Here is a 25,199-nt window from a genome sequence, read left to right on the forward strand (position 1 = left end):
AAAACAATTGGAGGAAGAGCAAGAGCAGAGAATGTTTGCTCTTCCGTTGCACAGGCTGCGAGGACGAAGTGGTTTTCATAATAGTATCTTGTTATAACAGTCATTTGCTTTTTTTTTTGGTAAATAAAAGTTATTCCTATTACAGATTGCTGTCCTGTCCTATTGCTGTCCTCTCAGCCTCTTTAGTGCTGACAGGTGTGGCCTGACTCGAACAACGCCCAGCGTTTAGAAAACCACTAGAGGTCAGCAAAAACAAGATCCTGAGCAGTTATTAAGATGCTGTTTAAAAAGACGCGTGGCATCACAGCTACTCGGTCAGCAGAAAACAGGAAGGCGTTAACTCAGGTTCCAATTTTAGACAATCCCAAGAAATCCTGTTATTTTGAGCATGATGAGAAAAGTACTAAAAGCAACATTTTTGAGGGCTGTTTAGAAGTTCAGAATTCTCTTAAATTGTTGGAATTAAAAAGAGCAAAGTTCATCGTTATGACTGTGCAACCAACCGAAAGCGTTCCAGTAAAAAACTGAAAACAAATGGTGAGTAAGTCATTATTCTGCCCCCCTCCGTGTCATCGGATACAGACTTATATTATCTTTAGTCCAAATTCTGCATAATTTAACTGGTTTTATTATTTCCATGTGCAACGCGGTTTTCTCGCTGCTTCTGTTTCATTCATTCAACACTTGAGTCTCAGCAGCTGTACTGTGGATGTGACTGCTATCTATCACTTCAACAACAAAAGAGTTATACATGTGTGATTACGGAAAAACTCATGCTTTATTCATCTTTCTTAAATGAACAATATACTTAGGCTACTTACATAATGTATCGACAATATATGCTAATTTTCACTACCTTCAGTAACACTGAACAGATGGGCTTGAACAGAAACATAAATATTAAACAGACAGGTACTTTTTCTTAAGGCTTACTTTGCTGTCCTGTTGTTGCCCCCTATAGTGTTCTGGCTTCTGAACGAAGGGCTTTGCATTGCCATAACATACAGATATGAGCCATGCAATCCTAAGGGCCAGTGGTTTCATAACTTCAAATTTATATTAACTGCTGCTGTACGTACTGCTCAGAGGGATTCACTGATTAAAAAAAAAAAAACAAAAACAACTTAAGTCTTTCCTCAACAATTAAAAAGAATGATCTTTGAAAGCAAAACTCATGGTACTGTGGAGAGGACTGGTTACATTTGGGATTGAAGGCCCACTCCCAAACTGCAATTATCCAAACAAATGAACACCACAAACCAGTATCAGTTATCTAAATGAAAGCACTGCCTTTACTTCAGTGAAAATTTATTTGTGAAACCAGCCCGAAGTGAAGTAAAATGTGTTTAACATGCTTTCGATGAGAAGCTCACAACTCCATGACTTGACAGATCCACCTAACATTTAAACCAACAGCATATCATCCACAATATTGAGGCATCCCATTAGAGATCTTAGCATTTCCTGTACATAAAAGAATTCATCTTTTGCATTTATAAATTCAACATATTTATATTATTCTTCATATAGCTCTCTTTGTAAACTGTCCCAATAGATACAGTATGTACAGTAAAAACTGCAACAGTTCTGTTGGTGCTGGTGTAGTGAGCACTCTGTCCCCAAATTAGAGTGAGCCACGGGAACTTTGCACAGTCACTCAGAGCTTCATATAACAAAACAAAGCCGACTAGGAAGAATCTTAAAACACACTGCTTTCTCCTCTCCAGTCCATTTAGACTACACACAGCCAGCAACCCTCCCCTCAGTGCTATGTCCATCCCCTCTTACGAGGCCACGGCCTGACAGGTAGTGTTCCTCCTGGAGCAGAGCGGAGCGGCGTCCAGGATGCTGAGAACCCAGCAGGAGAGGTGAATCTGGCAATGTCCGTATGACGCCTCAGTCTGACAAGGACAAAAATGTGGCCAGCTGTTTCTCATAGTTTTTACTCAGCTCCCTGAAAGGTGGTTTCCTGACAGTTTCAAGTGCTTGTTTTCCCTCTGAAGCCTACAATTTTCACTTTTTTCTGTACAAGTCTTAAAAAAAACTATGAAGTCACTGTAAAAGAAACAACGTTCTGGCTTTCCAGAGTTGTGATTGGATTTAGAGAGTTTTACGTTTTGATCCTGTTACAATTGGTCGAGCAAATTCCACAAAATCATCTATAAGGACCGGCCATGCTCCTGAGAAAGAAACACCAAGATATCATTAGTGTCATAGTAACGGACTAATGATGATTAATCTGAGGCAAATTTTATCCACTTTGCTCAAACTCACCTTCTTCATCATAGTTTGACATGTCATCTGCAATCATGTTACCAAAGTCCAACAATAGGTTCCATGTGTCCTTTGGGATTGATCGTTTATGGTGCTCCTGTGACGGACAAGTGCAAGTGAAAATATGAGGAAATGGAGTTTGACATGTCCCAATAGTGGGGCAGGTTTTCATTCTAATCTAAAACCATCTAGTGAGACCATAAACTGGTTTCACTCACCAAAAGAAATCTATTCCAAAGATCGAGGAACTTAAAGCGTCCTGAAAGAACCAGGTTCCAGTAGGCTACAGCCATTTCCAAGTCTGGACACGGCCGCCAAGAGAAAAGAAAGAGAACCTCTGTTACAGAAGTACCACAGAGCCAGTTGTTGCTGTTGTTATTATTGTCATGCTGCTTACCTAGACCCTTCTGTCCAGGATTCTTGGCAAAGTTAAAGGTGAACTGGTAGAAGTCCTTGAACTTCCCACTATCTTTTAGCTCTTGTTCTAATCTTGGCAAAAGGGCCTTCAGTTTTTCTGGACTGTCACACCTTCAAAAACAAACAAACAAACATATAATCAAGTCTCAAAATAACCACTGATGGAGAAGGCAACCAGCTGCAGCATGTCAGTGTTGATGCTTTTGACAATTTGGCTGAAATTAACCCTGATGTACAAACCACAAATGTCAGTACACTGTAGTTTTTTCATTGAGCCATTCCATGAAGACACAGAATACTAAAGGGTGTGCTTCACTGAGCCTATAAATAGAGACAGCCTTCCCTCCTTGGAGCTACATCATGACATCGGCCATGAAAAGATACTTCAGTCACTGTTTGTGTCCGACTTTATAGCATGTCACACGCTGCTGATTTCAACACTCACCCGAGCTCTGTCATTCCATCCAGAAATTCCTTCTTGGTGAACTCACACTGAGTAGCAGCACGAAACTTCCACGCAACAACCAGCACAGTGATGCTGGCTGGATCCAGTGAGAGGTCATCACAAAACTGCTGAATCCCATCGATACCAATCTTATTCTCATCCTGTGGGTCTATAGGGAATAATATATATAGGGAATATTCAGATTGTTTTCAAAGTTCAAAGTTTGGAACAGCTTTATGTGAGTAAATATCTTATGTTTTAGTGTCACACACAGACTGTTAAGTTATCCCACTTACCTTTGTAGCGATTGTAGAGCTGCTCCAGCCTCTTCCGGTCTACTGAGGTTTTCATGGATTCCTTACAGTAAAGATCTGGGTTCTGGAAGTAGTTGTCAGTAGCAACTTCTAGTTTCCAGTCATTCTGTGTGAGGCAGTACACAGCTGTCTTCTCCCCAGCCTGTGTAAAGGACATGAACTGCCGTACCTTGTCCCTCTGCGAAGACTTCAGCTTATGCTGTGTAAGTACAGGACAGGGGCTGTCAGACACCGGCGCGATCAGGCCGAGGAGCACAGACAACAACACGCAAACACAGAGCGACACACAGACAAAAACGCAAAACGAGACACACACATCAAGCATTCAGGCAACAGTGACGAGGACGGGAAAGGCTGGGAGACGCTCAGCAATACTCTTGACACCATCCAAAAGGTTAGTCCGTCACAGCGACAAACCCACAGCATAGGAGGCCAGCCGAAATGCTCCGGTGGTAAATATGTCGTGTCCAGAAGCAACATGAGCTTTTTTTGAAGGGGGATGTTGTGGATTCTCAAATCACATGCTGTACCCCAGAGGGCCCCTCAGATTACTACAGTCATAGAGGTAACATGAGTAGGGAGAAGGGATTCCTTCCCTGGGATTTGGGAGTGCAACAAGTCTGCAGTGTAACACAAGTACCCTGCCAGAAATACATGGCAACATTTAAAAGGGTAGAAAAATAAACTTTTTATGATAAAATATTATCAGAATATTGTGAACATTCTGAATATTGGATCATTAAATTGTCACGCAGCCATGACAAAGCTTTACAGTCAGTGTCAAAGAATGTCACATTTAAAACACCATCAGGTTTCCTGACATTTTCATCAATCTTGAGATCATTTGAAAATTTTAAATTGTCTGTAACAATTAGAAAAAGACAGATTTTAAAATGGATTGTTTCAGTAACTTGATAAAATACAATTTAAGCTTCAGGCTTCTCGAATGTGTAGTTATTGGTTAAAAACCACATATTATATAGGTTTTAAAACACAGTTATTCTATATTTGACATTCAGCTTATTCATCTGGCAAAAAATGACATCTGAGGACGAGAAACCACGGCCTGCATTTCACATTAATTTCTGCCAAAATAACAGATACACTGAGAAGAATAATTGTGGTTTAGTTTGCTGCAGCGCTAACTGATTTATGAGGGTGTTGTAGGGTCGTTTTGTAAGCAATGATGGAAAAATAATAATAATAACAGATGCTTTCTACCTAACAAATAGAGAAGTGCTTATTTTATTTGTCTTTTTATGAGAATAACAGGAATAAGTTTGATTATTTCTCTGTCACAAGGACAGGCAATGTAAAGACAACCTTTAGGGTCTGTGATAGGCATTTCCCTCCATCTTCTATTTCAAGTTGAAGACAGAAAAGTTGACGATTTAAACTAAACTATCCCCCTAAAATCTGTAAAAAAAGGAAACCACCACGCCATCCCCTCTGCAGATATCTGAGGACTTCACTGAACACCAGCGTTTCCTGAAACCGGAGACTAAAAAAAAAAAGACTAAACAAAACACACACAAAAAAAGTGAGAGTCCTCAGAGCAGATGATGGTTTGTGTTAGTGTGCAGTGACAACAGACGCGGATTACTGTGTCACCAAACGGGTTAGCATTGTCTGCACACCGCCAGCTAGTAACTTCTACCGGCTAACGCTAGCCGAGCTAGCCGGGATGTAATCACTGACACAGACGATGATGGGTGGAAATCCTCCGGTTCTGACTGTCAGCTGTGGCAGAAGACACGACGGGATTTCACCCTAAACGAGCCGGATGTATGTGTGTGTGTGTGTGTGTGTGTGTGTGTCGGGTCCAAAGGGAGACTCGCTCCCGGCCGAAGTTGCCAGACTGCCCAAAAAAGGGACGTGTAGCTAGCTAGCTGCTCTCAAAATATCAACTGACCTTCCCTGAAACAGCAGCAGACACACTAACAGCTCCATTGTCGGCCTGTCAAAACACGACACCGTGTGTGCGTTAACAACACGCCGCCGGTGCTGGAGGAAAACCCTTGTGGCACCAAAGCCAACGCCTGGGTTTGTGTTTATTTTGGTTACCTACCATTTTTACACCCGCTGTTTGACCAGGTTGGTAGCCCGACTGCCGCTCATCGTGCGCATGCGCGAAAATAGTCGAACAGCTATTAAAGGTTTCAGTTTAAAAATGTTGTAAAAGTGTTTGTTTGTTTGTATTTTTTCGTTGTTGATTATTTGTAATCGACAGTGATTTGGGGTTTTGTTGTAGATGTTGGATCTTCTAAATATTGTTACACGATATGATTCAGCAACAGCACAAACAGCATAGTGTTCAATAAACATCTTCAAGGAAACAACTGTCTGCTTGTGTTTATCTAAAAGTTACATGAGAAATGTCTGACTCTTTCATTCCACATCTTCGAATTGCTAATTGAAATAGACATGTAGCAGATACAATGCTGACCATTTACATTTTTATTTATATTTTTGCACCTGAGATTAATGTATTGCTTTATGAGTGAGTTTGCCAAAAAAGTCAAAGTCAACTCAAACTGTGAGTCTCAGTGGTCATCAAATGTCAGCTTAAGATCAATGATTGTGTATTTTTTTGTTTATGTATCAGGGAGACTTAACCTGTTTTATAACATCATGTAGAGGAAGTCTCCCAAAACCTGTGATCACATGCTTATCAAACAGAACTCACCATGACCCACTACTTCATCATAGACCAAAGTTTTATTATCAGTTAATCGATCATAATGAGTTTATGCAAATAAGTAAAAGCCAAATAAGAGAGAGAGGGAAATGCGTAATTTGGGTCCAGTAAGTAGGCGCAGGAGGGTGGTTCTTCTTTCCAACCTATTGGAATAGGATATAAAAAGATAGAAGAAAAGAGGGAAACCCCCAAACGCTCATGTTGCAGCACAAATAAAATATGATGACTATAAGCTGGGCAGAAGGTTCAGGTGAATTTTATCAGATGTAAATATGAATCCACCCTCCTTTAAGTGTGAATAACACTCACAGCGTTGCAGCTGATACAGTATCAGGGGATGTCAGCCTTTTTTTTTTTACAGCGAGGAAGACTTGAGCACAAGTTAAACACCAAACACCAAAAACGGAACATTATAGCCATATAGACTCTAGATATTTATTGCAAAACAATTTGAAAATGCCAGTTAATACCATGTTGAGTTATGCTTTGCTTTTTCCTGCTAAAACAACTTTATACATTTATTTTGAAATAAAACTAAATGTGGAGGATTATTCTTGAAAATTATACACATCAGTAAACTTGGTCTGATCTGAGAGCTGTGCTATTAGCGATATTGTTCAGGATGGATGCAGTAGAAGAAATAACTGTTTAAGTACTACAGGGTCACATTCACAAGAAGTCAGACATGAAAATGTGTCAGATTACTACCAAAAACCAGTGACACAATATCTAGGGAATGTAAAAGTTAAATCCTGACAAATACCACCAGTTCTCTGTTAATTAGATTGTTGCTGGTTTGATGTAAGGTTTCTTCTGTCCATTGATAACATGCTTTCTAAGCTAGGCCAGCATATTGCTTTATTTATCTTTGCAGTTTGTATGACTGGATGTGAAACAATTTGGTGTAAAGAGTGCTTCGTAAATTTATTCTGATCTACGTTTATTTTATTTTATTCATATCATAGCTGACCATTCAATAATTTTTTTATTGCACATGCAAACTGATGAAAATCTGAAATTTGAGCTCACATTATTATTACTTTCAATCTCCTCCTAACATAGATAGATAGATAGACACTTGGAAGAAAGCAATCGCGCAAAAGGTGATGAAACCTCCCAAAACTTTTCCTCAGTTAAATGCTCAGTACAGCTTGAGAGGACAAATGTGGCCTTTTTGGTCTGACTACTTTGCTGCATGCACAGACCTTAACCTCTATCTTGGCTGCTGGCAGGAAGTGGTTTGTGTTTAATGCATATACTTGCTCATCTTTTCCTGACACGCCACCGATGCACCTCAGCAGACAGTCCACTCCTGCAGCGGGAGATCGCTCCACACTCCTGCACGGCAGATGGCGGTATATATATCTCTGAGGGCGGGCTGGTTCCCACTCTGTCTCCCCAGATGCAGGTTGTGGGCATGCTCTACTTTGACTGCTCTGCTTTCGTCTCTCCCAGGCCGTCCAATCAGACCTCTCTGCAGCGAGACACCGCCAAGATCAGATTGTGAGTCGCGCTGCTGCAGCGAAGCTAACAGAGAGCGGATAGAAAAGGGGGCTAACAAACAAATTGCTAACTTGCCGAGTGCTACCGGTAAGCCCCGTCTATCGACCTGTGGCCCACGAAAAGCAAACTACTTCAAACGTAATCTCTTTTATCACTAGCTGCCGTGCTCGTTTTGTCCTGAATGTGTATATAACAGACCACAGACACGAAGCTAACCACGAAGAAAACGCAACAAAAACTGCGGCTAATTTTTTTTTGTGGTGACTGTTGTCGGTGACAGCTGAGGCTTAGCTAGCTAGTAGCTAGCTAGTTCTGGCTAACAAAGCGGCGGCTCTTTCTACGTTATAGTGAGCTAGCTCGATGCTAAAGAAATAACCTTTATTGCTAACCAGCTGTAAAGTTTAAAATATAACTTCGTATGAGTTGTAAACTTACGGTGTGCAGCTAACACCCACGGTGGCGTTAGTGTGGGGTCTTGGTGTGATTTAGCTGCCTGTGTTTATTTTTCGTTGGTACATTTTTATGTTTTTTTTTTTTTTTTTTGTTATTTTTTTTTTCTGGAGGGTTTAAGGTTAAATTAGAATAACGACCGAAAACACAAACGCCAGTTTATCCGACGCTGTCGTCGAAAAGCCAACATTTTATTTATAGTTGTAGATTAGCACTGGTTCCTGTAAGTTGTTTAATATTTTATGGTATCGATGATGTTTGTTTGTTTCGTTTTTTGTTTTTTTGTTTGACTGAAAACGGATGTGACAGGTATTTAGGAATTACAAATCCACGACTGTCAGAAAAACGAAATTAACTAATCGGGAATAATCCAATTCCCAGTTGTATGCATTTTACAACTTGTGGTGGATTATCTCGGGTGCTATCTGAAAGCATATCACAAAATGTGTGATCATAAAACAGCGTTTTCTCTTTCTGTTTCATTGTTAACTCCATGTTTGTCTTTGAAAACGATCACTTTTTTTTCCCTGTAGCTTCCCCAATACAGCAATCTGCAAAATCCTGCCATCATTTACAGCAAAACGGCAAAAGACAGGAATAATAAACCGAAGAATTAAACGCTCAACATCAATAACACGTTTCGCCTCTAGAATTAAAAGTAAAATTATTGAAAAGTACTTCGACATTACTTAGTTTGTTTCCTGTTTGGAGAGGATTTAGACCTCCTCTTCCTCCATTCTCAAATGCCAACAACAACAGCCGTCGAAGAAACAGGAGAGTGCACTCGTAAGTGCACACAATCACAATTTTCAACTTTACCCACTGTGCGACACGCACGCCCGTTTCCTAAACGCAAACCCACATCCAACTTGGTCAGGAATCTGCAACGCGGAAGCCAATAAATGTGCCATTTTCTTTACGCGGATCCTCTCAAAACGTGCAGGAGCTAACCAGCTAGCTAGCGCAGGCAAGCTGGCTGCAACGCTAACAGCTAGCAGGGACGGCTAGCAACTGCATTAAACAAAAGATTGAAGTGTGATGTGAGTGCCGTTAGCACTGCGTGTATCCGTGATATCCACGGCCGTGTCGTGCTCTCGGTTGAGCCCGTTTGTTAGTTTTGCTGCCGGGTGCCGGGAGGAGGAGGAGGAGGGGGAGAGAAACAAAGTTAGCATGTTTTCGTGACCTGTAGCAGAAGTTCGTCGGTGCCTCTCCTCCGGACGTGCTCGGTACCTGAAGTAGGCCTTGTGCACACTTAGCGTAGGAAAAGTTGGGAGCACCGTCAGATGGTTTAATTTGCTTTTCTGCCTTCACGACGCATTCAGAAATAACCCCATGGGGTTCATATGGCGGAGCTCGGGATAATATGTGAGCATTTCCCGTCATTTTTTTTTTTCATAAAAAAACAGCCGGCAACTCAAGCTAACCTTGGTGATGTAGCTTCTTCCAGTCTGCTGGTAGAAAACAGTTCAAATGGGCCTTAGTTCAGGAGCCAGTTTATTTTGATAGCATTTTAAAAGACATCAATAAGACATCTAGATGTATTTATAAACTTTGCTCCTATTATGTGACGAGGTAAGTGTTTTGTTTTTTTTTTTTTTATAGTGAAACATCAGTCTTTAATGCTTTGTCTGTTTTCTGTCCTCAGGGGTCTGAAGAGTGAAGAATAGAAGTAAATTTTCTTTTTAGCCTGAAGCACATCTCCTCCGGTCCTTTGGGATCATGGCTAAAGATGTAAGTAATTAAATGCCAAACAGTTGTGTATTTGGAGCTGTATCATCATGTTTGCTCTTTTTATATTTTGGACTCATCGTGCAGCTTCTTTAATGTGGGGAGTTTTTGGGTTGTATTAAGTTGTTGTCCTCCACAGGCTGGTCTGATTGAAACAAATGGAGAGCTGAAGGTTTTCATCGATCAGAATCTGAGCCCCAGCAAAGGTACGTATAACTAGTAACTGGCTCTAGGAATTGTATGCAGTATTTAATATTCATCAGTTCGCCCGTGCCGCAAAGAGATAATGTTTCTTCATGTGTAGGCCTACGTGGACGACAGAGGGCAATGACGTTTCAATCAAGAGCTTTGCTCACACCCCGTCTTCTCGTGTCTTCTATTAGGTGTCCTATCTTTGGTTACTGTCCAGCCTACAGCTGCCCCTGTGGCCAAACAGCTACTACCCAAAACCCTAGGGCCATCCAACGTGAATGTTGCAGCACACATGCAACATGTGCCACACATGGTGAGTGATGCTCTATAAATGTCACGCTTCTGCGTTTTACACAACTGCAATTTTCGTGTGTAATTTAAGAACCTCTCAGTGGATACAAACATTTCAGTATTGGGAATTGTCGGCAACCTGTACAGATGCACTTGCTGGGTTTCTCTGCTGTGTATTACTGTTGTGTAAGCCCCTCCATTATCATTGTGAGGTGACCGGGGAGCGGGTAGGTGGAGGCAGTTGATCCTAAGCTTATCAACTCTACAGTCAGCAGGATTACACCCATCATCCCATTATATACATGGAATGTATACATAACGGAAATCAGCTTAGATATCACCTTAGCGAAGGAATAGACCACCTATCTCTTGGATACCTCTGCATTAAGTACATTTTAAGCAGTTTCTGACATTGATCAGTGGTCATCTTGATGCCAGATAGTTGACTGTAAAAATCCATCTAAATATTATCTAATTCCTTCAGTAAAACTTGAAGTCTTTTACGTCTTGTGTTCAGCACAGTCTCTTCATAAGTCAAGATTTGATTACACTGAAGTAATGAGGAATGCAAATATTTTTTTTGAGAGCCTAAATAGTTTACTCCTCCATGCCTGAGTCTCAATGTTTTCCCCTTGTCTCCTTCTGTACTTTTCAGGTGATTGGAACGCCACAGAGGCCCACAGTATCAAATACAATTTTGGTAAACAGTCCACATACACCAAGTTCCCAGTTTCTCAATCAGAGTCAACCATCTGATGCCTCGCCTTGGTCATCAGGGTAGGTTTTTAATTTTATTGGTTTGGTACATTGTTGAGTTCAGTGCTATTAGCAAGTGCAAGATAAGAAATGGCATTTTTGCCACAATAACCATTGTCTCTTTGGGTAATTTCTTCTCTCTACAGAAAACGTGGTAAGAAAGGGGAAAAGAACGGAAAGGGTCTAAGGCATTTCTCAATGAAGGTGTGTGAGAAGGTGCAGAAGAAAGGAGTGACCACCTACAATGAAGTGGCAGATGAACTGGTTGCGGAATTTAGCTCTTCAGACAACCACATGTCACCCAATGACTCGGTGAGTTACGCAGTGTCACAGCATTTTATCAGAATGAGGCAAACTCGAATCATACACAGATCAGTTGAGAAGGTTGTTTTAATATTTGGACCCCCCCCCCTTTCAGCATGTCTATGACCAGAAGAACATTCGGCGACGTGTGTATGATGCACTTAATGTGCTCATGGCCATGAACATAATCTCTAAAGAGAAAAAAGAAATCAAGTGGATTGGCCTGCCCACCAACTCAGCACAGGAGTGCCAAAACCTAGAGGTAGAAATACACAGTGGAATGAATATACATGCATAACTTTCTCTTGTTAGCTTGGTTTGTGGTAATCTGCTTTCTGCCACTCCATCTTGTGACTGTTCAGTAATTTTTCCTTTTTGTCTACTGTAGGTGGAAAGGCAAAGGCGGCTGGAGAGGATTAAGCAGAAACAATCACAGCTTCAGGAACTTATACTGCAGGTGGGAACTAATTGAATTCCTCTGCTTGTTTGTTCAAGGAGATTTTAATGAAACTTAACTAACATCCGTAGGTGTGATGCCAGTTCAGCTGGAGCTAACGTGCACCAACTCAAATGTAACTGTCAATGTTGCAGCAGTTAAAGACACCCAGTTGCGATCATGCAAGCTGAGATTGTCCCTCTGGGGCTGCTGATGTGCCCCTGGGGCGTGTGTGCTTGTGATGCTGGGAAAGATTGCACAATGATTCCTCCGCAATGATCAAGTTAAATTACGTCACCTCCCTTACTTCTCCTCATGGCAGACTTTAGTGCAATGATATTTATCAATACTTTGGGTGTAAGCTTGATCATGTTCAACTCATTTTGTGCCACAGCAGGAGCATGCTGCACAAGTGCAAAGGAAGAAAGTAACATATGTTTTTGTTGTTGCTGAATGAGGCTTTTTTGAAATATTGAAGTTCTATATAACTGATACTTTCTTATTTTACAGCAAATAGCTTTTAAGAACTTGGTTCAGAGGAACAGACAGACAGAACAGCAGGCAAACAGACCTCCACCTCCTAATTCCATCATCCACCTTCCCTTTATTATTGTCAATACCAGCAAGAAAACTGTCATCGACTGCAGCATCTCCAATGACAAGTATGTACTTCCTCGTCAGCAGTTATATTAAAACCCCAACAATTTAACCTCCCAATATTGTTGGTTTGCAGTTTCCTCACTCACTTTTTACCTCTGAAGCAAGGTTTGCACTCCTTGTATGCAATTCTGGGTCATGTGACCTTGTTGTATCAGATGGTATGAAGAGACACACTGCATGTTCACATTTAAAAGGATCCTTAATAGGACTACTCTGTAATGGCAAAGATAGCGGGCCTTCTGCCCCTCCCTTGAAAACAGCAAGTTGTCTGCTGATATCACTCCTATAGAAAACACATCACTTAGTGAGAAAAGAGCTTTTGTTAGGGACCAAGTCAACAAACTAATCAGCATTTTTAGCAGACTTGACAGTTAATACGATGCAAGCACTTTTTTCTGTCCTGGTGAAAGTGAAGTCATGGTGCTCTCTCCACTCATTAAGATAAAGGCATGGGACTTGTTGGCCTGAAATAACTGCCAAATATAGCTGCTGAGTGGCTAGACAAATGACTAGTTATATCTAGCTCCTATTTGGCTCATAAAATATCTTATTCAGAGGTTAAGATTGTGCTTGGTATGCAAAGAAAGAGTGTTTGGGAAAACTTTAGGATACAAGCAGATTGGTAGCCAGCATATTTTAATTTGAAAGTATAACTACAAGTGAAAGAAATAATCAGTTGACACAGAGCTCCCACTCCTTCAGTCCCTGTGCAGCTAAATACTGTTCTGTTTACCATTCTGGCAAAAGACTGTTTGATATTTGAAGTCTGATTCAAGAACAAAGCTCCCAAAATTCTGGTAACATGGTCTTTGGGCAATGGAAACTAGATTGTTCCTTCTTCCCATTGGAATCAGGAAATAGATGCTAAATATTAACCAGAATTAATGTATCTTGCTCCTACTCCTCCGTCTTCTCTCCTTCTTTTGCTTGTCCTCTGCATGAGCCCACTCTAGCTGATGAGTTGGATTACTATTTTTCAGTTTGAGCCACACATAGTTGTTCCGATTTTCAATTTCCAAACAGCAAATAATTTTGAACTTTAAACTGGTCAACACAAAATTACACTGACAAAGTGACCAACTTGTATTTCTAGCATCTGTTATGTGAAATAAACATTTTGGAACTTATGCTCTTTTTTTTTTTCTCTCATTTGCAGATTCGAATATTTGTTCAATTTCGACAGCATGTTTGAGATCCATGATGACATCGAGGTACTGAAACGAATGGGCATGGCCTGTGGTTTGGAGGTGGGAAAGTGTTCCCCAGAGGATCTGAAGGTTGCCCGTAACCTTGTGCCCAAAGCTCTCGAGCCTTATGTTATAGGTCAGTACTTCAGCCTCCAGCTTGAAAGGTTACTGTTGTCCTGTAAAATGACTGAAACGGTGAACCAAGTAATGAAGCTGTCGCAGTCTCACATTAAAAGCTCTGCATTGGTGGAGTGTCAGAAATCTTTCTGAAGCCCCTGCAGTAAGAGCAGCTTTCAACAGTTACACTTTTAATAGTGGAAAAAGAAGAAACGGGCTGATTAACATCTCACCCAATTTTGGTTGATCCCTTGTGCTATTATTTTAAAAAACGGTTGCTTTTGATATAGCAGGCTATCATAATGTGCCTGTGCCAATGTATAAAGGTTGGGTTGCTATCATTTCCATGTGGTAGAATGCTATCCAATGATATTTTCTCTGATATTCTGCTGAATTATTGTCTTTAACTGACTGTCAGTCAGCGTGGTATCTACCCCTTTCATGTGGGTTTTGTGATCACTCAATCGATTGAGAATTTAGGGATTCGAAAGACAAAAATTTGAATAATAAAAATTGCTACAAAGTTCACTTGGCAGCCGCAGTGATTAGCTGAAATGAAATGCAAGGCAGCAGTTGGTTAGGAAGTCACAGTCAAACCTTTTAGAACAATATATATATTTTTTTTTTTTTTTTTTTTTTCCCCCTCCAGTGTTCATGCTGAAGAGAACAGGACTAAACTTGTGATGCTTTGAGCATAGAAGTCAGATTTGTTTACTTTCAGCAGGTCTTCTCAGTAACAGTAGTGTGACGTGACAAACTTGGGTTAATGGATCTTCTCTTTTCCCAGAGATGGCCAAAGGTCCCATCAGTAACGTTTACATTACTGGAGGATCCTCAGCTAATGGAGCCCGTTACCCTGCAAGCAGGTGAGAAAACTTGCTTAAAATTCCAACTTGACAAAGTGTATGTTGTTCTGCTCGTCCGCTGCTCTTCACTGATTTTACTGAACAATAAAATCCTGGTCCTCGTCCTCCTCAAGTGATGGCTGCACCGATGGCACCATGGCCTCCAGCTCAAATGACTCTCACTACAGCGGGTCTCGTGTGGAAACTCCAGTGTCGTACATGGGAGATGACGATGACGAGGAAGAGTATGATGAGAACGACGACGAAGACTAAACCTGTCTACGCCTCGCCGCTCCAACAAGCACAGCCCTTCAAACCACCTTCACCATGGGAGTTTAGTCCCCATTTGTGTGTGCTTCTTCAACCTCCCCCTCCCTCCCCCCTCGTTCCCCATGCCTGTATTTCTGTCTGGCTTTCTCAGGGGTGTAGATGAAAATTGAACAGAGGTGCATCTCGCACTCACGTGCACCTGCACTACAGCTCTGGGGGAGGTGTCGTCCAAGGGAACTGTGGTCTTTGGCCCACAACCACGCTGAAGTCTTTGTATGTCTAACCCGCTCCTCAATAAGCCATCCCACTAAAAAAAAAAAAAAAAACCCTCTGTAAAACCTACTGCTGTTGGAGAATGTATAATTTACTTGTTTGAATAGCTATTCCTTTTGTTTTGCAATGACATAGGGCAGTTGTGATGATGATCAAAATGTTCCAAGATGGCCTGCGTGTCTAACATGCTGTGTTAGTGCAACACCATGGACTCTGTATGGCCTAATACCGTTGCCATAGCGTCTCAGGATGGGGCTCCATCAGATGTGTTGATACTTTTTTGGTTTTTGTTCTGGGCAATAATTTGAAATAGTTTTATTTCCCATTGTGTTGGACTGGCTTCCTCCTGTTCTGTAGGCAGCTGCTTTCCTGATCTTGTTTGCTAGTTTTGGGTTTTTTTTTTTTTTTTGTTTGTTTTGTTTTTTTGTTGTTTTGTTTTGTTTGTTTTGTTTTTTTTTTCTTTTCTATTTCCGGAATTCAGGAATTCTCCATCACCACCCTGTTAATGCCTTGGTAGTGTTTACAAAATAATGGCACCAGCAAGGTAAGGACTTTCATAACCCAGGCTCCTGATAGGTAAATAAGCTTTGTTTGTTTAAGTATGTATATGAATCCTACAACGATTGTAGCTTATAGTATCCTTTAGAGGCCAGTGGTAAAGATAGACCTTCAAAAATTATTGATGTAACAAAATGTGTGGTTGTTTAGGTCTTGATGTGCTCCTTCAAAGATCTCCATTTTAAATACTGAGCAACACATGTACTGACTCTTCCAAATACTTTTTTCTGTAATCTAATATAAGTTTGCAAATTAAATATAGATTGTTTTAATAAGTTTGTATCTATAATTGATGCAAGTTTATTGCTGCAATAAGCTGACCTGCATTTTGTGCTACAAAATGACAACAAGCAACTCTTCATACGTCAAAATCCACCCATTATTTACAAGAAAAGGAAGGCTTCTTGTATGCTGTATTCATCAAACCATTTAGGAATATGCAAAGTTGAAATGGTTAAATGCTTTTTCTTTCTTTTTTTTTTCTAAGAAAGACAAGCCTGTGGCTGGACTGTTGCTCATAGATAAGCATGTGTTGGGGAAAGGTGGGGGTGTGCTTTTCAGAGGAAAGCTCAGGAAGAGGATGGTTGAGAGGTGAGGACGTATATGCTTCTTTTACCCACAATGCCACTGGTCTCTATATTAAGATACTATAGTTTGTTTTTATTTTATTTCTGCAGTCAATTTTAACGGGCACATATTTACTGTGACAGCTGCTGACAGTGACGTGACTTTTAATGAAGAGTTGCCAAATGTTTTTGACATGGAGTAGCGATAAGGACTAAAACAGCGCAGGCTGCAGGCAGTGATTAAGGGGCTTTTTCCAGCTTCTACTGTGTGAGCTTAAAAGTGAGCCAGAAGTAGGAGAACGTATCATTTCAAGTAATTTCTTCGGCTTTTTTTTTTTTTCCTCCTCCCTCATAATAGCTGTCGAACATGACAAGGCAAGTTCACATTTTATTCTCATGATTAATCTTAAAAGGATTTGGTTAATTTTACACATTTGTGGCTACAGATGGAGCTGCACAGAGGAAATTAGCTTTGCCTTTCCCCACACTAGTTTTTAGGACTCCTCTCAGTAGATAAAGTGAAGAAGTTACCAATAGAGCCAACGTTTATCATTGGATTTAACAATACCAGCTGAATAGAATTGTCGATTTTTATTTAATCCCATGCTGACAAGTGCACCAGCTGTGAAATGTGGAGGAGCAAAGTGAGTTCAGAAGACAGTCTTTATTTCTGCCGCAGCTCAAAGCTATATCATCTACTGCTAACACCTGAATATGACAAAACCGCCGTGTAGTAGAGCTGCATTGTGGGTAATGCAGATGCCAGGTTTTGATTGGAGAAAAGAGCCTGTGGTTCTGAGCCTCTTACAACAGTCCATTGGGAGTTTGTGTTGCAGGTATTCAGTGAAAAGTGAGTGGGGTAAAATATTACTGTCTGTCTGTGCATTAAAAGTGCCACTTTGCTGATTTCAATGTGACAGGACAAAATTTACAAACCAATAGAATAATGGAAATAAAATGGAAACAATTCCAATGAATTATGATTAAAATCTCAGATTTTAATATACCAAAATCACAAAGAACCTACAGGAGCAGCTACAGTAGTGGAGTTGCCTGTTGTTGAGTAACGACTGTCCAGCTCCATATGTTGCCCATGTTATTCTGTTCCAGCATGTGCTCGCACACTTTGTCTGGGGCATTAGGGTTTTAATGGATTACCGAAAGGTGTTGACTCAGGTGTGTCTGTGTGAACGAGGGTGGTACAGTCCTCAGTGTGCTGGGATCTACTTCAGACCACAGTCCTGAGTCTCCATTAGACTGCCATGCATGTGCTGCTGCTGTTCTTTAACCTGTTTTGTATTTTCTGACCTTTCCTTCATCCTTTTATCGCCTCACCCCTGCCCATTAGTTAGCAGCTTCTATCTTCTCGGTTTTCTCTTGCAATGTGTCCTCTTTGCGTTGCCTAACAGTGACCTTTCCTCAACATGGATATCGGAGGACTGACCACAGTGGTTGCAAATTCTGCTTACATCAATGCCCGGGGAAGCATCGACGGCTCTAATGCCGCGGCAGCTCGGGATAAGAAGTACCATTCTCGCCTCAAACTGCCCCACATCACTGTGTGCGAGGGCCTGAGGGACACCCTGGATTTGGCCTTTGACTCGGTCTGCGTGGATCAGCCCATTGGTAAACGCCTCTTTAGGGAATTCTTGAATACAAATCAAGAGTATAACGGGGCCTGCCGTTTGTGGAAAGACATCGAGGACTACGACCTTGCAGAGGATGCTGACAGGGCGAAGAAGGCCTCAAAGATTTTCCAGCGTTACATGGACCCCTCTGCCAAACACTACTGCCCCTTCCTGTCTGAGGACATCATAGCCAAGGTGAAGGAGAACCAGGAGGCCATAGGGGATGATTTGTTCACTGCAGCGCTGGCCTCCACGTTGGACTACCTGCGGGAGGCTCCCTACACTTTCTACCTGGAGAGCATGTACCTGAAGAGGTTCCTGCAGTGGAAGTGGCTCGAGATGCAGCCAATGGATGCAGACTGGTTCCTAGATTTCCGTGTGTTGGGGAAAGGTGGGTTTGGGGAGGTGTCTGCTTGTCAGATGAAAGCCACAGGAAAACTTTATGCCTGTAAGAAACTCAACAAAAAGAGGCTGAAGAAGAGGAAAGGATATGAGGTAAGAGAATTATTGTCCTTTTAGGCAAAAATAGCTTCATGTGAATGGCTTTAAATGACGGGCTGCCCTCGGGCTAATCCCTTTTATATCATCTGTGCCCTGACAAGTTTAGATATTGATCAGCTACTGAAACGCACCAAAACCTTTGAAAAATCTACTTTTTTTGTCGGACATGCCAGTGCCATTGTTAAAAAGTCTGCAGTTTAAGTTCTTCAAATAATCAATCTTTGAAATTAAGACATCATTATGTGAAATGACTCTTTTACTTGAAACTGCATTATTGTTGTTCCCTTGAGATGTAGCAGAAGAACAAAGTTCCTCAAATAGATCCTTGAGCACGTAGTGTTCTGATTAATATTGATGTTTTACTGGCTTCATGTTCCTACAGCCTGCAGTGGAACTAATCATCTTTGTCCTGGCCTGCAGTATTAAATACTGAGACAGGGATAGAATGATTACTGAGAGCTTTAGTGAAAAGCTCTTCTGAATGGATCTCCTTGGCACAGTTATATCTTGCCCTTGACTTGTCTGAGGTCATTCTTTGAAATATACTTTAACCTCTCCGTGTTAGGACAGAAATGAAAACATACCACTGCTTTCTCAGACCTGGGGGAAGAATCTCTTTTACCGAGGTCATTTTTAAAGGCTGCCTTTCCCAATTTTCTCCTGTAGGGCGCAATGGTGGAGAAGAGGATTCTTGAGAAGGTTCACAGTCGCTTCATTGTGTCACTGGCTTACGCCTTCCAGACGAAGGAAGAGCTTTGTCTGGTCATGACCATCATGAATGGAGGAGACCTCAAGTAAAAACCCAGAGAAGCTCATTGATAGAACAGTGGTGGCATTACTTTATTAATTTTTCTTTTTGTTGTGCTGTTAGCTTATCGGTAGGCCTCATTATTTTGCACAAGTCCATCTCTAGTAGAGAGCGTGTGCAGTTCAACCAGTGACTGCTGTCAGAGGAATGATGTATTTTTTTTCTCCGCAGTCAGCTGTGATGTTTTTCAGAAATACATTTATCGGGCAAATGTGCTCCAACTCATCTGTGACTGAGTCTTTCTGCAGGACTGCAGCCTTCATGCATCTCTATTCTTAGCTAGACTTAAAAATCCCTTTACTCTTTGTAGTTTAAAAACAGAAAATGATGACAACAGGCTTCTAATGTATTAAATTAGCATTGCCTGTGCAGCTATAACCATTTTTCTAAAGCTGTATACGTCACTGTAAATGTGTGCACATTACGAACCTTTTATATGCGATGAAGCCAATCTGTACCTGTGCTGTTTCCTTAAAGGTACCACATTTACTTGGTGGATGAGAACAACCCGGGCTTCGACGAGCCCAGAGCTTGTTTTTACATTGCTCAGATTATCCAGGGCCTGGAGCATCTCCACCAGAAAAGAATCATCTACCGAGATCTCAAACCAGAAAATGTGCTGCTAGATAATGAAGGTAATAATGTCCCGTCTAACACGGGCGAAATCTGCTGTCGTCCACGTGTAATTAACGGCTGATGATGATGTTTGTGTGATGTTGAACAGGAAACGTGCGTATTTCTGACCTGGGCCTTGCTGTCGAGCTTAAAGAAGGCAAAAATCTGACCAAAGGCTACGCTGGGACACCAGGTAGGTCTCACCTGTGTCACCAAACAACGGATATGTCATATTTCAAGGTGTAATTATTTAGTTAATACTTCACTTTGTGTCGTCTTTCAGGATACATGGCTCCAGAGATGCTGAAAGGAGAAAAATACGACAGCTCGGTTGACTACTTCACTCTGGGAGTGACGCTGTTTGAGTTCATGGCGGCTAAGAACCCATTCAGAAACAGAGGGGAGAAAGTTAGTGGCCCGCTTTCAATGAACCATGAAGCCGACCATTTCATCTTGTGCACAAAAAAAATGGCTAACTCTGTGACATAAATGAGAGGATGAGCGGGTTTTTCATTCATCTCCCTCTTCAGGTTGAGCGTGAGGAGATGAAAGAGCGGATGCTGACACGTGTGGTGACCTACCCGGATAATTTCAGCGAGCACGCCAAGGCGCTTTGTGATGGGCTGCTGGCCAAAGAGGTCGATCAGAGGATGGGCTTTAAGAACGGATGCTGTGATGAGATCCGGGCTCATCCATTTTTTAATGACATCAACTGGAGGAAGCTGAATGCAGGTGCTCTCTACATCTTGTAAAGACTTTTGAAAACTAAAATATATATTTCTCCTGGTTACAGTTGAAGTGTTTTCTTGGCCCCTGACCCATGCTATCCTTCCTTCCTCTAATATTTTACTTTTCACTTCTCTGTCACCCTTCAGGTATTCTACCTCCTCCGTTTGTCCCTGATCCTAAAAGGGTGTATGCTAAAAGTCTGGATGACGTTGGAGCGTTCTCTTCGGTGAAAGGCGTGACCTTGGAGGACCCTGATAAGACCTTTTTTGATGAGTTTTCCTCCGGCAACATCCCCATCCCTTGGCAGGAGGAGATGATCGATATGGGTATTTATGGAGAACTCAACGTTTGGGGCCCTGAAGGTAGCATCCCCAACGACCTCCGCAGGGAGTCCATATTAGAGCAGCCACCAAAGTCATCCACCTGCTGTATATCGTAGAGTCAATACGACAACCTGAAAATACATTAGAGTTCGGACTCATACACTCAGGGCAGACAAGTCTCTTCTGAACCCTTTGATTGCAGAATTACAGCAAATTGTAGCTCTAAACCTTTTTTTTTTTTTGGTGTGTCCAGAAGACGGTGAGAACAGAACAGAGGTTGACTTCCAACCTGGAGTGGGCTCAGACATTGACTTAGTATTGAAAAGTGAAGATGCTATACTTACTGGCCCTGCTGTTCCTCCCTCACACTCTCTCTCTCTGCCCCTCCTCCAAATGTGTGCATGTGATACTTTAATATAATGCTTTTAGATTACAAATGCACTTGTACAAATGGCATTTTTGGGCAGGGATGTAGTTATATTGTACCTTTTGGTGCTAAGCGACAGTCACATGTTAAACATGTCATCTTTATTTCCGTCTGTTACATATTTGCTGTAGCGTACTTGATTTTCTTAGGTTTTGCTCATTTACAGCTACATTTAATTGGTTAGCACAGCTAAAGGCCACAGAAATGCAAAACCTGATGCTTTTGGAAAACCTTTTCTTAAGTGTTTGTCTCATGGTTAATAATTGACTCTTTGCTTTAAAAAGCAGAGCACTTTTGATAAAGGTCACGTAGATTAGTTCGCCAAAACAAATTTGAATATATGGGAGAAACGTTTACGGTAAATTTATTTTTAAAAACAAATTGTCAATCAAAAGTTAAGTCAGAAATAAATGTATGAAAAAGTAATGGCAAATAAAATAGCTTATTAAAATGGAAATTTGAGTCAGGCACTTCATTTCACTGTCCAGGAATGTCACATTAACACAGATCAAAACCGGACTTTCTTCTACGATCATCTAAATTGGTGAGTGGACATTTAATTTCCTGCTTTCTTAAATGTCTTCAAACTCAACACAAGACTTTGTGCTGTGTTAGAAAACCTGCTGAGGCTCGTCTGTCACTCCTTTGCCGTGGCCTTGTATATCCTCACATCCTGCTGTGGGAGCTCAGTGAGCAGCGTGGCGTTAAAGCTGCTTTTAAAGCGCTCAGTGAACCTCAGGTCTGACTGGAACCGGGTTTTGTTGGCCCACAGCAACGTCGTTTCACTTCCTGGTCTGCAGAAGTGATGAAGGGTTTTCAGCAGGTCGTCCAGACACTTGTGGGGATAGACCACATCCGCCGCCAGCACATAGTCGTAGTGGTTAGAGGGGTAGGGGAAGTCTCGCTCCAGGTCCTGACCCCAGGTGAGGGCAGACACCTGAGGGGTGTGGCGGGAGCGGCCTCTGGTGTTTCGTAGAAGGTTAAAGGTCAGATTAGACAAAACATCTGGCAGGTCAGTCGCTGTTACCCGAGCTCCTGGAAAAGAGCACAGAGAAACAAAGAAGCTGATGTTCGGGTCAATCAACCATTTTTATTTTATCCAACTTCATAGGTTTATATAATGAGACAGCTGGCACATAAATCATAATCAATGTTCTATTAATATGTCAGACTGTCATGATGTTTCTTCACAATGATTAACATGGCAGTAAGACTTATTTCTTTGTCATATATTATAAGATAATCATTAAACTGCAACCTTTAACAGTTATAAAGCTCCTTGATTTTAGGATTTACAGATTTCTGATCTATTTTCTTATGCGTGTCTTTCAGAAGTGTTGAATCATACAGACTAGCGCAAAAAGGAAATCATAAGTGTTTTTTTTTAAAGGAGTCAAGTCCTGAGTTTTATGAGGAAACTGGCATTAACTTGACCTTGATTAAATTACCAATAACGGACGAGCTCGCTTGAACCGTGATGCTCGTGGCAGAACCAGCTGCACATTTATGGACAGAGAAGACTCAGTATTAAAAGTTTAGGCCTGTTTGGAAGGACAGTCATGGTCACATTGAAATTCTTGTGAATGAATAGTTGTAAACTCATGGATTTCCTTTGGCTGTCTATTGATGGAGGGATTTCTGATGGGGAATAAATTAGCACTTAGATTACATGCCATAACCCATTACATGCATAATAGAGTGGCCAATGGCCACTTTGTTTATCAAAATATCTGTACAACCTATTTACTGTCTCTGGCTCCTTTTGCAATGCGAGAAATTTAGCGTGGGTGGACTGTCGTGGTCTTCGGATAATGAATCCCAGTGTTTTTATTGACCCCTTGATGTTTCATTGACTCACCATCAGGCCAAACGGTTACTTTGGCACAAAAGATGAACAGATATCAGTTTATATTCATGTACCAAAGGCAATAAGCCATCCCACTAGCATCTCAATTACCAGCAAAATATTCTGCCCTAAATAAAAAAAAATATCAAATTAATATATCTGTAGTAGCCAGAGTTTAATTCCTATACAATAATGGCACAGAATTTGGAAACGTAAGAGTCAAGTAACAAGCCTTGCCGGTGAATAATATATTTCTCCTTATCAGGGGCTTACCAAGCAGACTTGCCACTATGGAGACTAAACCAGTCCCAGCTCCGATCTCCAGCACCTCTTTGTCCATCAGCTTCACTTGTTGCTGGTTGTTCTCCAAGAATTGGCACAAAGCTACAGCCTGCAGAGCAAACTGTCAATATTACACCAGTAAAAACCAAGTTAGCGGATATACAATAACCCCCCCACCGTACCCCGGGCCAGGTTAGAGCACCATACGTGTCGATAGACTCATGGATGCAGATGTCATGCCCAGTGAAATAAAAAGACTCGTTTTCCAGCGTGTGGTAAACGCTCGGCTCCCAGCTCCTCCTCCGCTCCGTCCTGCTCTGCTCTGGTCTGGAAGAGGGAGGGTGAAGTTTTGCAGGCCAACGTTGACAACCTGCTTCAAGAGAAAGCACAATATAATCGCTGTAGTTTTCACTTTGAAAAGGACCCAATTTGAAACGACTTGACTGTTGGATATAAATTGACCTTCCTGGGCTGCTTCCTCCTCCTCCTGCTTCCCACCCCGGGTCTTGTCATTCGCCCTCTGGTTTCCAGGACTGTTGTGTTGGGGTATTGTGTTAACTCGCTCCATGAGGACTAAATACTAAACACAAGAAAGTATTTAACTATTTGCAGAGGAAGTTGGATTTCATGCTATTATTGGTGTTTTGGAGAGTTTCCTCGGATTTGTCTCCCATCAGCCTGGAGTCAGAGGTTTATGTTATTATGTTACCCAGAAGCCACCATGAGGTCTGTTGGTCACTCCCCCACTTTGGTCCTAAAATATCTCAGCGTCTATCTGATTGTTGTGAATGTTTGTGTAGACATTCCTAATCCCCAGAGGATGAATCCCCAATCGTCTGATGGATGACCTGACTCACCGATTACTGACCTTCTCTATATACTTCCTAGATTCAATATCTCATGAGAGGAAGCTGCCTTCACAATAAGAGCTTCCAATCTTTGCCTCATCCTTTTAGTATACCTTCCTTTACAGGAAACGTTGATTAAAGAGCACCTCTGTTACTGTTCCCTCTTCAGTTTTACCTTTTGTTGCCTGTAATGTAGATTTCTCAGTCTGCTGCCTTCAGTGATTCTGTCCTCTCCTCCAATGCCACATTGAGGTTTCGACTGAAATATCTCAGCAGATCTCTCTCTCTCTTCATTTTGTGTTATCAAACACCTTGACTAATGGCATCATGATCACCTTTAGTGCGTCTGTGGTTTGTTCTACTTAGTGAAGTTGACGTGTCCTAAGATGGTAAATTATGATGACTTGTACCTGCTCCATATCAGCACGGTGAGCACGGCGACGAACGTCTCTACAAAACCATTTGTTTAAACTTTTCTGCTGTAAATGAATGAACAGCCAGTGAGCTACATGATGCAGATCAATACTAAAGTCTCTACCCAAACATTATATTTGATAACTACAAAGACATTTTTAAATAATTGATGTGCCACACTAAAATTACTTCCACCTCTGATTTCATTTCAGCATTACCTCACAGTTTGGGGCTTATCGTAAACATTCGAGCTGCTGCTGCTGTTTATTTTTAGTGTGCTGGCTCAGTGATTTGTTTGTTTGAGGCCTATTTGGCGTTAGGTAGAAGTATGAATGGATTTGTTCACCCCTCAGTTTGGCTGTAGTTGTCTTCCTGCCTGGAACCAACAAAAACAGCTGGTTTAAACTCTGAGCTCAGCGGCCTAAACGAACGGATGCACAGGATGTATCAGGTTGCTCTTTACATTCAGTCAGACTTCCATGCAAAAGCGTTGGA

At 41.5% G+C, this 25,199-nt stretch overlaps 4 protein-coding genes across 10 annotated transcripts; 2 read left to right on the forward strand and 2 right to left on the reverse strand.

Annotated features, from left to right (window-relative positions):
* Window positions 1-769: 769 nt before the first annotated feature.
* On the reverse strand, window positions 770-5,557 carry dcun1d2a (DCN1, defective in cullin neddylation 1, domain containing 2a). 2 transcript variants are annotated; one of them, XM_029530394.1, is made up of 7 exons: window positions 5,519-5,557; window positions 3,433-3,649; window positions 3,137-3,305; window positions 2,672-2,802; window positions 2,493-2,575; window positions 2,275-2,371; window positions 770-2,180 (listed from the first exon to the last, which is right to left on the reverse strand). In XM_029530394.1, the coding sequence occupies exons 1-7, from the start codon at window positions 5,519-5,521 to the stop codon at window positions 2,101-2,103; spliced, it is 780 nt and encodes a 259-aa protein (XP_029386254.1). In that variant the 5' UTR covers window positions 5,522-5,557; the 3' UTR covers window positions 770-2,100. The 2 variants fall into 2 exon arrangements, with proteins under 2 accessions (XP_029386254.1, XP_029386253.1); XM_029530393.1 differs by lacking the exon at window positions 5,519-5,557 and having other exon boundaries at window positions 3,433-3,990.
* A 2,014-nt stretch (window positions 5,558-7,571) lies between these two features.
* tfdp1a (transcription factor Dp-1, a) lies at window positions 7,572-15,243 on the forward strand. 6 transcript variants are annotated; one of them, XM_029530036.1, is made up of 12 exons: window positions 7,572-7,651; window positions 9,747-9,832; window positions 9,969-10,035; window positions 10,213-10,334; window positions 10,968-11,089; window positions 11,215-11,380; window positions 11,487-11,633; window positions 11,760-11,828; window positions 12,318-12,469; window positions 13,624-13,790; window positions 14,559-14,637; window positions 14,751-15,243. In XM_029530036.1, the coding sequence occupies exons 2-12, from the start codon at window positions 9,821-9,823 to the stop codon at window positions 14,887-14,889; spliced, it is 1,242 nt and encodes a 413-aa protein (XP_029385896.1). In that variant the 5' UTR covers window positions 7,572-7,651; window positions 9,747-9,820; the 3' UTR covers window positions 14,890-15,243. The 6 variants fall into 6 exon arrangements, with proteins under 6 accessions (XP_029385896.1, XP_029385895.1, XP_029385898.1 ...); XM_029530035.1 differs by having other exon boundaries at window positions 7,608-7,738; XM_029530038.1 differs by lacking the exon at window positions 7,572-7,651 and adding an exon at window positions 7,770-7,789.
* A 1,379-nt stretch (window positions 15,244-16,622) lies between these two features.
* LOC115061623 (rhodopsin kinase-like) lies at window positions 16,623-21,750 on the forward strand. Its single transcript, XM_029530040.1, has 7 exons — window positions 16,623-18,406; window positions 19,079-19,206; window positions 19,698-19,855; window positions 19,945-20,028; window positions 20,119-20,243; window positions 20,366-20,567; window positions 20,711-21,750. The coding sequence occupies exons 1-7, from the start codon at window positions 17,708-17,710 to the stop codon at window positions 21,001-21,003; spliced, it is 1,689 nt and encodes a 562-aa protein (XP_029385900.1). The 5' UTR covers window positions 16,623-17,707; the 3' UTR covers window positions 21,004-21,750.
* On the reverse strand, window positions 21,696-24,010 carry mettl21cb (methyltransferase 21C, AARS1 lysine b). The gene is made up of 4 exons (XM_029530755.1): window positions 23,905-24,010; window positions 23,625-23,812; window positions 23,434-23,551; window positions 21,696-22,349 (listed from the first exon to the last, which is right to left on the reverse strand). The coding sequence occupies exons 1-4, from the start codon at window positions 24,008-24,010 to the stop codon at window positions 21,952-21,954; spliced, it is 810 nt and encodes a 269-aa protein (XP_029386615.1). The 3' UTR covers window positions 21,696-21,951.
* Window positions 24,011-25,199: the final 1,189 nt, after the last annotated feature.

The sequence above is a fragment of the Echeneis naucrates genome, chromosome 21 (genome assembly GCF_900963305.1).
Source record: "Echeneis naucrates chromosome 21, fEcheNa1.1, whole genome shotgun sequence".
NCBI lineage: Eukaryota > Metazoa > Chordata > Actinopteri > Carangiformes > Echeneidae > Echeneis > Echeneis naucrates.

What these genes read in the sequence shown, in the direction of transcription:
- dcun1d2a (XM_029530393.1), bottom strand. Translation starts at nt 3,775, where the DNA reads ATGCTTGATGTGTGTGTCTCGTTTTGCGTTTTTGTCTGTGTGTCGCTC. An exon ending in TCCTGGACAGAAGGGTCTAG is followed by an intron (nt 2,576 to 2,671) that starts GTAAGCAGCATG and finishes GGCCGTGTCCAG; the next exon opens with ACTTGGAAATGGCTGTAGCC. An exon ending in GTCAAACTATGATGAAGAAG is followed by an intron (nt 2,181 to 2,274) that starts GTGAGTTTGAGC and finishes TTTCTTTCTCAG; the next exon opens with GAGCATGGCCGGTCCTTATA.
- tfdp1a (XM_029530036.1), top strand. An exon ending in TGCAACATGTGCCACACATG is followed by an intron (nt 10,335 to 10,967) that starts GTGAGTGATGCT and finishes TGTACTTTTCAG; the next exon opens with GTGATTGGAACGCCACAGAG. An exon ending in GCCTCGCCTTGGTCATCAGG is followed by an intron (nt 11,090 to 11,214) that starts GTAGGTTTTTAA and finishes TTCTCTCTACAG; the next exon opens with AAAACGTGGTAAGAAAGGGG.
- LOC115061623 (XM_029530040.1), top strand. Translation starts at nt 17,708, where the DNA reads ATGGATATCGGAGGACTGACCACAGTGGTTGCAAATTCTGCTTACATC. An exon ending in AGGCTACGCTGGGACACCAG is followed by an intron (nt 20,029 to 20,118) that starts GTAGGTCTCACC and finishes GTCGTCTTTCAG; the next exon opens with GATACATGGCTCCAGAGATG. An exon ending in CTGGAGGAAGCTGAATGCAG is followed by an intron (nt 20,568 to 20,710) that starts GTGCTCTCTACA and finishes GTCACCCTTCAG; the next exon opens with GTATTCTACCTCCTCCGTTT.
- mettl21cb (XM_029530755.1), bottom strand. Translation starts at nt 24,010, where the DNA reads ATGGAGCGAGTTAACACAATACCCCAACACAACAGTCCTGGAAACCAG. An exon ending in GGAGGAAGCAGCCCAGGAAG is followed by an intron (nt 23,813 to 23,904) that starts GTCAATTTATAT and finishes CTCTTGAAGCAG; the next exon opens with GTTGTCAACGTTGGCCTGCA. An exon ending in GTGCTCTAACCTGGCCCGGG is followed by an intron (nt 23,552 to 23,624) that starts GTACGGTGGGGG and finishes TTTGCTCTGCAG; the next exon opens with GCTGTAGCTTTGTGCCAATT.